This window comes from Mandrillus leucophaeus, unplaced genomic scaffold, assembly GCF_000951045.1.
Source record: "Mandrillus leucophaeus isolate KB7577 unplaced genomic scaffold, Mleu.le_1.0 Scaffold21, whole genome shotgun sequence".
In the NCBI taxonomy this organism is placed as follows: Eukaryota; Metazoa; Chordata; class Mammalia; order Primates; family Cercopithecidae; genus Mandrillus; species Mandrillus leucophaeus.
The window spans coordinates 6,771,586-6,785,483 of NW_012102143.1; the positions used below are offsets into that span (position 1 = coordinate 6,771,586).

General features: G+C 53.8%; 1 protein-coding gene across 3 annotated transcripts in view; it reads left to right on the forward strand.

Moving 5' to 3' along the window:
- Positions 1 to 13,898, forward strand: part of RAMP1 (receptor (G protein-coupled) activity modifying protein 1) — a 70,351-nt gene that overhangs the window by 19,446 nt on the left and 37,007 nt on the right. For all 3 annotated transcript variants that reach the window (XM_011980302.1, XM_011980303.1, XM_011980304.1), the window contains one exon: positions 559 to 697. In XM_011980302.1, coding sequence (XP_011835692.1) covers positions 559 to 697 — 139 coding nt within the window. The remainder of the gene's footprint in view (positions 1 to 558; positions 698 to 13,898) is intronic.

The window sequence follows — 13,898 nt, forward strand, 5'->3', positions numbered from 1 at the left end:
CCGCCCACCCCCAGCCAGTAGCAAGCTACGGGGTAAATGAGTGAATTCTGATTCTATGAGGGGCATCGCTGGGCAGGTCACTTTTGCTCTGGTGTATGGCTTGAGGCAGGAGGAGGGAGCACGGTTCGTGATTCCATTTGTCAGCTCGGTTCATAGCCCGCAGATATTTAGACAGGAGACGTGCCTGCAGCTCCTGGGCTGGGGGGGCACAACACAGCCCAGCCCATGCCCAGGTACCAGCGGAACAGGGGCAGCCAGGCCCCTCTCATGCCGCCCATGCCTGGGGCAGCCCAGTGGCATGGTGGGATGGGAAGTGCCCTGTCCCAAGCTGGCATGGGCACTGAGGGCCAAGCCACCTTTAGCAGGCAGGGAGGGCCTTTGCCAGGTCACAGAACGATTGATGAAGAGCGTCACTTGGAGCCACAGCTGCTCTCTCCAGGGGTCTCTCAGAGGCCCCATTCTCATGGCGCCTGGGCTGCGGGGAGCGGGTGGGCCGGCGGTGATGCCCTTAGGCCTCTGCTGCAGCCCATCACCTCTTCATGGTCATGTCTGTTGCAGCCCATCACCTCTTCATGGCCACTGCCTGCCAGGAGGCTAACTACGGTGCCCTCCTCCAGGAGCTCTGCCTCACCCAGTTCCAGGTAGACATGGAGGCCGTCGGGGAGACGCTGTGGTGTGACTGGGGCAGGACCATCGGGTGAGTCCCATGGCCGCTGGTGGGCAGGACACGGTTGGGGAGGGAGGGGGCGAGCGGGGGAGGGGTGGACCACACGGGGGCCATGGAGGATCCTCTCTAGACCCCCGAAGGGTTCTTCCCCGGGGGGTGCCGGGATGAAGACAGAGGACGGGGCTGGTGGCAGGTGGATGTGAAGAGTGGCGGTGGGAGGAGGCCACGGCCTCAAGAATCTCCTCTGGGTGGATGGTGGAGCCCTAAGGCAGGGGATACGGAGGGTTCAGACTGGGCCATGTCCAGCCAGAGATGCCCATGGCCTCTCCAACGGCAGGCGCCTGGGAATAACTGACAGTAGGGTCTCGTGCCCAGGTGGCCAGGTCTCTGACTGGAGCCTGGCTTCAGGGACATCCCTGCTGGTTCCCTCTGTCCCCGTGGTCAGGCCAAAGCTGTCCTTCCTGGCCCCACCCTGTCCAGGGCTAAGAGCTTCTGGTAATGGAGCAGGCTGTCACCACCCACAGCCCCCAGCAGGACGACTTCAGCCAAACCCTTCCCCGCCTGGCCCGGTCCTCCTGCCCAAGGGCCCTTCTTCCCACTTGAGGGACTCCCTCATTGCCTCCCTCAGCCTCCTGGGTACTGGGCCCCCATCAGCAGGCCTGGGGGTTCTCCCCAGCAGGCCCAGGCTCCTCTGCCTCCAGAGCAGGGATCAGAACTCGGCATGTCCGCGATCGACTTTCGAGTCCTTGTTTCTGCCTCCGTGGGAGGTGCTGGGGTGTCCTGGGGCTGCAGTGGGTGAATAGTGGGGTCCACAGAGGGTGTGTGGAGCTGACGGCCACCGCCTCCCTGCCACGCGAAATTCACATAGAAATCTGTCTATCGGTTCACAGCGCAGTGCAAGTCCTGGTGCCCCACTGATGACAAGCGCTTTCCCCAGTGCCTGAGAGAAAGGGATCCCTGGGGACCAGTAGGGAGGGCCAGGGGCAGGGAGGAGGCCCTGGGGAGGGTCTTCACGGAGGAAAGGTTGCACCAAGGTCCCACACCAAGAGTACATGTGGCTGTGGTGTACCCTGAGGGTCCAGGACACACCTGGCACATGTCTGTGGGATTGAAGATCCCTGGTTGGGCTCATCACCCCTCCCCTGTGGGCTGCGGGCTGCTGTGAGCACAGGGAGAAAGCCCATGGCTGGGTAGCTCCCACTACCCCTCTGGGCCTGGGTTTGGGCCTCCCTGTACCCTCAGAGCCCCGCTGGCCACAGCCTGCCCTCTTCTCTCTTACTGAGGCTGGCAGATGAGTGGCCTCTGTTTTCTCCCGTCGGCTGTGTGCCCTCTACCCGCTTCGTCCACCTCGGGGGACTCCTTTGGTCCCAGCAGAGTCCATGCTCAATGCACTGTTGTTGAGGCAACTCTCTACCTTGGGAGCCCAAACTTTTTAAAAAGTAGGAAGGCATGGGGTATATGCAGGTGTGCATCCTGGGGTTTAAACAGCGGAAACTCCACAGCCTCTGCCCCGGTTCGGGTGGGAGAGTTGGTGCTCCCAAAGGTGGGAGGGCCAAAGTCACGGCTCCAGCCTCAAAGGCCCCTGATGAGACACAGTGAACCAGGGAGCCCACCCCAACCCTCTGGGGTTTCTGGGGGCCTGCCTGTGCCCTCAGCAGGGTCTCCTCACTCTGGGGTCTCTGGGGGCCTGCCTGTGCCCTCAGCAGGGTCTCCTCACTCTGGGGTCTCTCGGGGCCTCCCTGTGCCCTCAGCAGGGTTTCCTCACTCTACTGTACTCAAGGCTTCTCCAAGATTTCAGGGTCTTCTTTTCTAAGCTGAAAAATGAGTTGAGCAGGGAGAGGTTGTTAAAAATCAGAACAGCCTGTTCTTTAGGCTAACTGGCTTTCTGCCACAGCTGAGTCATTTGTATTTAAATTAAGTTGCATTTTATTACGATCCAGGGAAGGCACAGTGGGGGCCCCTGGAGAAAAGCAGTCTCCCCGGCCAGCTCTGTGGAAGTGATGGTTGATTTGTGTAGATTGATTGTGAAGCAGAGGCCTGGCAGAAGACGGCAGGGTAACGCACGCAGTGTTCTACAAGCAGCCATGTGGGGCGTCCTTAGAAATGGAAGCCACCACAGATGGCTTCCGACAGTGCCAGAGCGCAAACAGGAATAATTAGCCCTGAGGCCAGAGAGTTCGCCATCCTCGGAGGTGCCGAGTGGCAATAGCTGGAACTGGAGGAATTTTCTTTCTTTTTTTTTTTTTTTTTATTATTACACTTTAAGTTCTAGGGTACATGTGCACAAGGTGCAGGTTTGTTACATATGTATACATGTGCACCCATAATGGGTGCAGCACACCAACATGGCATGTGTATACATATGTAACACACCTGCACGTGTACACATGTACCCTAGAACTTAAAGTATAATAATATATTTTTTTTAAATCTAGCCAGGCACTGTGGCTCACACCTGTGATCCCAGCGCTTTGGGAGGCCAAGGCAGGTGGATCAGCTGAGGTCAGGAGTTCCAGACCAGCCTGGCCAACATGGTGAAACCCCGTCTTTACTAAAAATATAAAAATTAGCTGGGCGTGGTGGCACACACCTGTAATCCCAGCTACTCGGGAGGCTGAGGCAGGAGAATTGCTTGAACCCAAGAGGTGGAGGTTGCAGTGACATGAGATCATGCCACTGCACTCCAGCCTGGGCGACAGTGAGACTCCATCTCAAAAAAAAAGCTGGGCATGGTGGCGAGCACCTGTAGTCCCAGCTACTGGGGAGGTCGAGGCAGGAGAATGGCGTGAACCTGGGAGGCGGAGCTTGCAGTGAGCCGAGATAGCGCCACTGCACTTCAGCCTGGGTGACAGAGCGAGACTCCGTCTAAAAAAAAAAAAAAATCAAGATATTTTAGGAACCAGGAAGGAAAAGTCCACATCACAACAGCATCTCAGCAGGTCGGCCGAGGCCTGCCAGCCCCTGGGGTCTGCATTTGGCAGAGTGATGCCCCCCAGAGATGTCCATGCCTAATTCCTGGAACTGTCAGTGTGTCACATTACACAGCAAAGGGGAATGAAGGCACAGACGGAACTGGCGACACTAATCAGGTGGCTTTGAGATGCGAGAATCCGGATCGTCTGAGGGGCCCAGTGCTATCACAAGGCCCCTTAAGTTGGTCCCAGGCTTGGCTATTGGAGAGCCTTTTTTGTGTCTTTTTGACATTGCCCCTGGCTTTTTTTGAGCACTTTCTTTCTTCTGGTACCACAAGATGTTCCAGGCTTATCTTATACATTTTGTGCCCCAGCCCTGAAGTCAGTCATTTCTCCAAGAAACCCTGGTTCCTTTTGTTGGAGAATGGTATCTAGAGACCAAGCCATATATGTGTATGTGTGGGTATACACACACACCAGGGATTTAGATGGAACCCATGGAACCATGTAGGTGCTAGAAGAAAACATGGGTGAATCTCTGTTTAAGCCATGGTATTGAGAAAGGCTGGGTAAAACAATATTGTTTAAAAAAATTGGCTTGCCTGATCACGGGGCCCAGCAGGCCAGCAGGCTGGAGGCTCTTGGGAGCTCATGCAGGATTCTTGAGGCAGAATTTCCGAACGTGCTGGTAAGGCCTTCCCGTTGACTGGGTGAGGCCCCACCCCCAGCATCAAGGATTATCCCCTTAAAGACAGCTGATGATAGATGTTAACCACATCTCCCAAATACTCCCACAGTGACATCTAGATGAGTGTTTGACTGAGTCACTGGGTACTGTATTCTGGCCAAGTTGGCACATAAAGCTAATCATCACACTGGTTCCAGGGGCAGAGCTCTCTGCACAAAGGTGTGTTCGGACAACTGGCACTGTCCCTCCTCCTCCTGCCCCTTCCCATTTCTCTCATTCCTTTTCACCCTGTTCCCACCCAATTCCTGTGGGCAACTTATCTCATCAGTTTCTGGTCTTTCTTTCCTGTATATCTTTTGCACAAATGAGCAGATGCCTGCATTTTTTCTTATATCCCCTCTTTCTTGTATAAAGGGTTGTATACTAATGACACTCCTTTGTACTTTGGTTTTTCTTCACTTAACAGCATAATCTGGAAATCTCTCCTTGTCAGTGCAGAGGGAGCCTCCTCCCTCATTTTTACAGCTGTATAGTACTCCGCCGGGCAGAGTTTTTCAGCCATTTTCCTTTCAGCCGGGGCAGAAGCCAAGCGAGCGGAGGCACTTAGGTTGTGGCCAGTGTTTTCCCATTTCAGCATCGACGTGAGTGGCCTCGTGCATCCGTGTTTTCCCAGCACCAGAGCTGACTGTTCAGAATAGATACCAGAAGTGGAGTTGCAGGACCAGAGGTGAGAGCAGGAGGAACGTGTTAGGTTTGGCAACGTCCCTCCAGAAGGCTTATGCCAGTTTGCGTTCCCACCAGCAGCGTGTGGGGTGCCCATTTCCCCAGACCCACCAACAGACTGTTTGTCGTACAGTAGAAGTGTCGCTGTCTGATAAGTGAGAAACGATGTCTCAGCAGCATGTGAATTTGCATTTCTGTACTTAGGAGCGAATCTGAACATCTTTCGTATGTTTACAGGTCGTTCTTTTATCTTTTTGGCAAATTGTGTCTTTTCCTATTTTCTCTCAGGTCCTTCTTAAAGAGTTCTTTGGATGTGAGATGAGGGTTAGGCCTCTGCCTCTCATGGGCAGTAGATATTTTCTCCTAGTTTGTTGGTTGTCTTTCAACTTTGACTTTTGGTGTTTTTGTGACCACACAATTTTTTTAATGTGGTCAAAACCATCCATCTTTGATCGCCTCTGGAGTGGAGTCATAACGGAAAGCCGCTCCCCACATTCAGGGAAAAGAGGAATTTGCCAGGTTTTCTCTGTCCTGTGTGATCCCACTGCTTCCATCCAAATCCTTGGCCCGTCGGAGTTTATTCCAGTTTATTCTTGTGTATGGTGTGAACTGTGAATCAAATGTTACCTTTTTCTGGATGGGCTACCCGCTTGTCCCATTTATGCAAACGTCCATCTCTGCTCCCGGTGACCTGAGATGACACCTTCGTCATGCACTAAGTTTCCCTGTGCACTTGGCCCGTGCCTTCTTAAATCGTCCCTTTCCCAAACCTTCCTCATCTCACCTGAATCTCATATTGATTTATTCTCCAAACTATCAGTGAGTCCTCACCGCCTGCTGAATGTTTACCTAATTATCCCTTAACTTATTCCAAGAAACACGTTTACTGTAGCTGGCGTTTATTACCACGTGCCGGGCTTTGTGTCAAGCACGTAACTTACATTGACTTATTCAGGTCAGCAGCAGCCTGGCGGAGGCGGAGCGGTTGTGATTGCTGCTACACCTGCCTAGGCTCACACAGCTGGTACCCAGGGCGCCCTCCTGGTTCCCAGCGGAGGTGGAGGGATGCCCTGCTGCCATATAACTGTGGCCTCCTGAGATGGGGATGCCAGCCTTCAGGTGCTGCCTCCACCCTGGCAACGTCCCCACCAACCTGGTGCGGTCCATCACATTGAGACACCAAGCCTGGCAGTGGGCCAAGGGCAGCCTTCCAGGGGTCTCCTATAGCAGTGAGGGTCTGGGGTTCTAGGGTGGGCACATTTGTCCAAGTGATTGGTGGAGGAGAAGAGGGCCCTGGAGAGAACACAAAGGCACAAATAGGGTGAGAGGCGTTAGGCTGCCTGCAGGCAGGCCATCACCAGGTGTGGGCCATCGCCAGGTGTGGGTAGGTGGCACTGTGTCTGCTGGATGAGCGGGACCCCAAAGTGAGGCCGACCGGCTGGCAGCCAGACAGCCGGCTGCTCTCAGGGGCTGCTCCTGACCGAGCAGGGTCCCAACTGGTCTCAAGGACTGTGAGCCAGGCAGGTGACCTGATGGGGGACGTAGGCTCTGGAAAAGGCCCCTCTCTAAGCCAAGTGCAGTTGAGGCTTGGCAGCTGGGGCAGAAGGCAAGCAAGCAAAACCAGGCAATTATTGGGGTCTGGTATCCAAAACCAGGCTGACATGGAGGGCAGGGGACTCTGAAGGCAGGAGCCTCAGGCCAGAGCCGCCACATGCCTGCTGCCCAAAGTCACAGCTGTCCCGGGGCCCTGGGCTGGGCCGGCAGGTATCTTGGTATATGGCAGAGGGAAGCTTCCAGACTCTTCTGAAATCAGAGATCTCATTTAACAACAGCTGTGTGTCAAAGGGGACTCACCTTCCCATGAGTGACACAGACAAATGCGGCCGGCCAGCCTTTTGTGGGATACACACACAGCAGTAAGTGGGGACTGAGACATGCTCGTGCCAGCTCCTGGTGCCGGCCTGGCAGGCTTGCCTCCTCTATCAAAGCAGATGGGAAGGAGGGCCCCTGTGACCCCTGCTTTACTCGGGACATTGAATAGAAGTAAAAAGTGAATGGAAGACTCCTCATGGCCTGGTGCAGTGGCTCTCGCCTATAATCCCAACACTTTGGGAGGCCAAGGCAGAAGAATTACTTGAGCCCAGGAGTTTGGGAACAGCCTGGACAACAAAGTGAGACTCCATCTCTATAAAAAAAAAGTAAAAATTAGTTGTACATCTTGTTGCACACCTGTAGGCCCAGCTGCTTGGGAGGCTGAGGCAGGAGGATCACTCAAGCTTGGGAGGTCAAGGCTGCCGTGAGCCACGATGGCGCCACTGCACTGCAGCCTGGGTGACAGAACCAGACCAGGGCCTGTCGTGGGGTAGGGGGAGGGGGGAGGGATAGCATTAGGAGAGATACCTAATGTAAATGACGAGTTGATGGGTGCAGCACACCAACATGGCACATGTATACATATGTAACAAACCTGCACGTTGTGCACATGTACCCTAGAACTAAAGTATAATTTAAAAAAAGAGAGAGAGAAAGAGACTCCTCTGCACAGAGTCATTCTTGGGTCCCTGCCCTGGCTGTGGGTCTGCTTTTTTTTTTTTTTCCTCATTTAGGGTTTGTAGCCACCGCACTTGCCCTTGGACCTTAGGTGCCCGGCGTGGGTCTGCAGGTGCTTGCTGGGCTCTGACAGCCCTTGCCCTGACCGTGACCCCGCTCCTCTGCTTATCCTGTTGCTTTATTACCTGGTTGGTGGTTTTTGTCAGGTGGTTTGTTGTGAGCAAGGCTTGGGGGTGATTCCTGAGCCCTCTCTAACATGTGCGGGGTGTCTTCCACTCAGCTGCATGGAACGGGTCCCTGAAAAGTGGCCGAATACGCTCAGCGGGGCCAGGCTCCCCTGCAAGCTGGTTGGTGTGTCATTTACCAGGGGTTATCATCTTATTAAGCTGCAGCCTTGGTTTGCTGATGGAGGCATGATGTGATTTAATGTATTAACTGGGGCTGCAATCTAATTTGAGGAGGTATGGAAAACATGACAAATGTGTCATCGGGAACTCTCAGTTCCAGAGACCTTCCTGTGGGTGCAGGGGAGGGAGAGAGAAGGCAGAACAGACAAGAGAAGAATCTGGAATGTGCTGGACTCAGCTATAAAACACGGGTTTTAAAAAGCCTCACATCAGATTTCCTCACCCAAACAAGAAATGCTGGTTGATTTAAGAGGGAAGTGGCCACACCTATCCCACCCCACCCGATACAGCTTCAGGGTCTGAGTGCCATCTTAGGCAGGGGAAAGGTGTCCTGGGGGAAGATGCCAGAGGGATGGGGCCACAGCCTGCCCTGCTAGGCTTCCGAGGTCACTGGGCCCCAGAGAACCAGACTTCACTTCCATACCAGCTGGGATGCCCCCATCCCTCTGCCCTAAAGCTTCCAGGTTTGTAAATACTGACCATGGCAGCCTCAGGTCACCTCAGCTTCGGTTACCTGAAGCTGCCACTGTGGATCCTGCCCTGCCCTGCCCTGCTGACCCCGTGCTGGGCAATGATGGGCCCTCCCCCAGCCCCAGGAGCTGCCCAGAGGATGGGGCTCCAGGGCCCTGGGAGTGGGGCTGCAGCCCAGCGTGGTAATTGCGGGACGGGAGACAAATGTCCGCAGTGCCTGCTGTGGTACTGCGGCTCAGCATGGCCAGCGCCAGGCATGACATTCTGGGTCCACACGATGTTGACTTGGGCAGGGTGCACCAACATCTCGGGGTTCTTCCCAGCCTGCTGCATCTCCCTCCTGCTGCCTTCTTTGTGTCTCCTGCTAAAAGAGTCAAGTCAGGAAATTCTTCAGAACTCAGCAGCAACATGGGAACAGCTGCTTGTGTTTTGAATTTGAGCAGGAACTGAGAGGCAGGCTTCTTCTGAAATCACGAGGGCTCTCTGGACCGAGGGCGTGGCATCCTCCTGGATTCCTGCTGAGCTCGATACCCCACGAGGTCTTGGGATGGGCTGTTCACAGAGTCCTGCCCGCCGCCTGCCCCTGCCCCTGCCCGGCCTGGCACTGGAGCCCCCCCACCTCCCTGAGGCCTGTCTTGCGCATCAGGAGCTCCCAGCACAGCATCTGGGGCTGCCTCGGTGCCCTCGTGGGTTTGTTCATGGAGGTGTCCGCCCTGGAACTTGCTATGTGCCCACGAGCACTGGGGCTCCTCTGTGCTCTGCTGGTGGCTGTGGTGCTGTTGTCCCTGTGTGTGCTGATGGAATAGCGTGGGCTCCACGAAAGGCCCGCAGGCACGGACAGGACAAATGGCAGTGCCCAGCACAGCCAGGTCTCAGAGGATCCAAAGGTGAGCACTGCCCAGGCCGAGGCTGCCCTTCCTGCCCACCACCCTCCCTGCCCACCTCCACACCATCTCTCCTGCCGTGCCCCTCTCTGTGTGGTCTGCACTGGGCGTGAAGCCAGTTCTTGTGAGGAAAGGTCTGGCTGGATGCCTGTTCCCCCACCCTCTGCACCCCCTGGGTGGGAGAATCTTTCCAGGCATCTCCAGAGCACACCCCAGGGACACAGAAACCCGGCTGCTGACCCCTGACCTCCTGGGGCCTTCAGCGCTGACAGCCAGCCCGGCGGGAGGTGGAGGAGCAGGAAGAGCCCCTGGGAGCCGGGTCCTCGAAGACTCCAGGCAGTGGCTTACAGAGAAGGGGGCGGAGGAGGAGAGACGGAGGTGGCTGTGCCAGGAAAGCCATCCAGCTCGCACAGTCTGGCTCCCCTGAGGACGCCACTCCCGAGGCCTGCACAGGCATCAGCTGGGGTGCCCGGTCCCCATGGGGAAGAGCTGTAGACACAGCTGTCCAGAGCTGGGCAGGGTGGGGCAGTGGCTGGGGATATACCGGCCCTGCCCAGGCCGCCCCTTGAGGGGGTCATTCCACCTCCCTCGAGTCTCCTTGGCGCGAGTGGCCGCGGTTGTGCAGGGAGCTTCTGCTGGTTTTCAGCACTGGGGAAATAAACCAGGGCTCAGAGTCCTTGGCAGCCGCCCCTGGAACGTGTTCAGGTCAGGGTCGCCTCACTTAACATGTGTGCTCCGTGGCGGGTTCTGATGAGGATCCCCAGAGGATCTGATGACACCTGCCTACCGGGCTGGGGGGCTCTGGGATGGGGAGGAGGAGCCCCGTTTCCCTTCTCGGAAAGCTCTGGGAGAAATGCATCTGTGAGGACCCACAGCAGAGGAGCCCTCATGTTGGGGGAGCTTGGAGGCTGCGGCTGGGGCGGGCGACTGCTGGCCTCACCCCTCCACACCCAGGGACCACTGTGTCGTCCTCGGCACCTTTTTATCTGAAGTCTTCTGGCCCTGGGGGGAGGCACAGATGGAGAGACCTTCTCCAGACCCTGGGGTGACTTAGTGCTGAGTGTGGCACTGAGCCCACCATGGCATCTTTCCCATCAGGTGATTAACTGCCTGGTTTCACATCCTCCTGAGTTTGGGGATGAAATCAGGCCTGTGCGTCAACATGAAAGGTCAGACATGGGGTGACGCTAAGCAGATCCCGGCAGTGAGTGAAAGGGTGGGCAGGTGGAACGTATCTGGTGGTGGGGGCTCCTTGCAGCTCAGCATCCACCCCCGCCTCCCCTGTGGACACTCCACTGCGGCAGCCATGCCCCCAGAAAGCCCTAGAACCATCCAGGCTGTGCAAATGGGACTTGGCTGTCCTGGGACACAGGCCAGCTTGTGCACACGGGGCTCCACTGAACCCCGAAGGCAGCCTCCTGGGTTGCCCATGGGGAAGGGGTGGGAGTAGGGGAGAGAGGATGAAGATGCGCCCTTGTGTGCGATACCTCTGGCTGTGGGTCCTGTGTGGGGAGGGCAGCGGGTGGAGTATGGAGCAGATGCCCCTTCCTAATGCTGACCTTCACTCCAGCCCCCAGGCTGGGCCATGGCACCTCCCAGGATCTATCCATTCATCACTCAGATGGTAGACATCTCCCAGGCACAGGCAGGGCCAACAACATTCTCGGTCCCCTGTGGGAGGGCCTCCAGGGAGCAGTGGCACCTCGCAGCCTTCCCCGTGCATAATTCAAGGACACTGAGTGTCTTGCGGGACCTAAGCACAGGGTGCCCTTTGGGCTGCGTCCTGGGACAGGCCTTGGGTCTGAGTCCACTCCTGTTTCAGCTTCTTGTCTCAATCAAAAAATGGAGCATGTACTTTCTGAAAAAGAGACTGAGTTTACCCTCAGTGCCCAGGCAGTGGAGGCCGCCTCCCTCCAGGGCAGGCCACACCGGCACACTGTGGTTCCCTACTCCTGCTCGAGTTAAAGCCATTTCCCGGTTCTTGCTGTTAGAAACTATGCAGCCAGGCGCAGTGGCTCGCACCTGCAATCCCAGCACTTTGGGAGGCCAAGGTATGTGGATCACTTGAGCCCAGGAGTTCAAGACCAGCCTGGGCAACATGGTGAAACCACGTAGCTACAGAAAATGTAAAAATTAGCTGAGTGTAATGGATGCACCTGTAGTCCTAGCTACTGAGGAGGCTGAAGTGGGAGGATCGCCTCAGCCCAGGAGGTTGAGGCTGCAGGAAGCCATGGTCATGCCACTGCATTCCAGCCCAGGTGACAGAGTGAGACCCTGTCTGAAATAAATAAATGACAACACTATAAGAACTTGTGTACATATATCCTTTGGTTTTTTTTTACATTAATTTTGTTGTTAAACATTCCTGGGAGAAATAATTCATGTAAGTGGGCTTACTGTAGCATGTACCATGAACATTCTGTGGTTTTGGGGAGTTTTTTTTGGAGATGGAGTCTCACTCTGTCGCCCAGGCTGGAGTGCAGTGGCACAATCTCGGCTCACTGAAACCTCCGCCTCCTGGGTTCAAGCGATTCTCCTGCCTCAGCCTCCCGAGTAGCTGGGATTACAGGTGCCTCACTACCACGCCTGGCTAATTTTTTGTATTTTTAGTAGAGACAAGGTTTCACTATGTTGGCCAGGCTGGCCTCAAACTCCTGATCTCGGGTGATCCCCCCACCTCTGCCTCTCAAAATGCTGGGATTACAGGCGTGAGCCACCGTGCCCGGCTCAAGAACCCATTCTGTGGTTCTTGATAGATTTTTGCCAGTTGTTCCTCTAAAGAGTTTTACTAGTTTATAATTCTATCAGCAACATATGAAAATGCCTATTTCCTCATAGGTTCATGAGTATTGAGTTTGTAGAGATTTTGTTTTTGCAGTTCAAAAGGAGATTTCCTCTTTGGTTTTAATTTGCATGTCTTTGGCAATTAGGAAAGTTGAACTAATCTCTGACAGTTATTTGGAGTTTGTTTCTTCTCAAGTGCAAGTTACGTCACTATGACCTTTCCTGTTTGTCCTGTGAGTCACTGTGCTTTTTTCCCTTTTTTAAGACTTTATTTTTTAGAGCAGTTTAGGTTCACAGCAAAATTGAGAGGAAAGTACAGAGATTTCCCATATGCCCATTGGAGGTATTTTTAATCTTCTTTTACAAATTCTTTTTTTTTTTTTTTTTTTGAGACGGAGTCTCCCTCTCTTGCCCAGGCTGGAATGCAGTGGCACAATCTTGGCTCACTGCAACCCCTGCCTCCCGGGTTCAAGTGATTCTCCTACCTCAGCCTCCTGAGTAGCTGGGACTACAGGCACCCGCCACCACGCCCGGCTAATTTTTTGTATTTTTGGTAGAGACGGGGTTTCACCATGTTGGCCAGGATGGTCCCAAACTCCTGACCTCAAGTGATCTATCCGCCTCAGCCTCCCAAGTTTACAGGCATGAGCCACTTTGCCCAGCCACAGATTCTTGAAGAATATAAATATTAACTGTTTGCCATTGTGCTCTAAATATTTTCTTGTTTCATTGGTGTTTCTTTTGATGTTCATTTTCCACATTGTAGTTAATTAGCTAATCTGTGAACACATGGATGCTCCGATTCACCCCTCATCAGTCAGTGGCCGTGTGATCTCTGCATAGCTGTGACTGTCCACAGACTCCGTTGTCTCAGTTGTGAGAGTCATATGCCCACAAGATTATGTTCTGTGATTCTGTAGTTGTTCTGTGTTTTGAAATGATATTTATCTTCTTAACACAGTAGATGGACAGAAATGTATTTCCTTCCCACCTCAATTATCCTAACAGAATTTGTTAAATAATGTTGCCAACCTCCATTGTTTTGTGTTGCTTAATTTAACACATAATACCTTCCTATGTGCGTTAGAGTCTATTTGAAATAATTTTTACTTACATTTTGGGGTCGTACCACGCCATTTAAATTACCACAACTTTACAATATTTCCTACAATTTAGAAGGCCTCTCCTACCGTGTTTCATCATATTTTACATTATGTTTTGCATGCTTTGATATATTTTCTGCCTATTTTTCCAAAAGAACTTAAGAATCATGTTGCTAAACTCCATAAAAAGTCATTGCAGCCTCGACCTCCTGGGCTCAAGCAATCCTCCCACCTCAGCCTCCCAAATAGCTGGAACTACAGGCATGTGCCACGACACCCAGCTAATCTTTATTTTTTGTAGAGATGAGGTCTCCCTATGTTACCCAGGCTGGTCTTGAATTCTGGGCTAAAGCGATCCTCCTGCCTCAGCCTCCCAAAGTGCTGGGATTACAGTTTGATGGGTTGTTACCTGATACTGCTTTTTAGCGAATAGTAGGCAAGCTACCATGGACCTTGGGGACCAGGCATGCAGTGCCAAGTGGGGCCCACCTGCAGGAACCCTGCTGGCTGCATCCCTCCTTTAGCACTGTGAGCCTCTGTGGCCTCCCCAGTAAAACAGGTGTAGAAAGTGATGAATAAGGAAGCTCCGGATTTTCCTCTTTGTGTTTCCTTAATCAGGTTTTAGGGTTAGGATCATGTTTGCCTAATGGAATAGATATGCTAGCTGACCATGAGAATCAAGGGTGGGAAATAATTTTTTTTTTTTTTT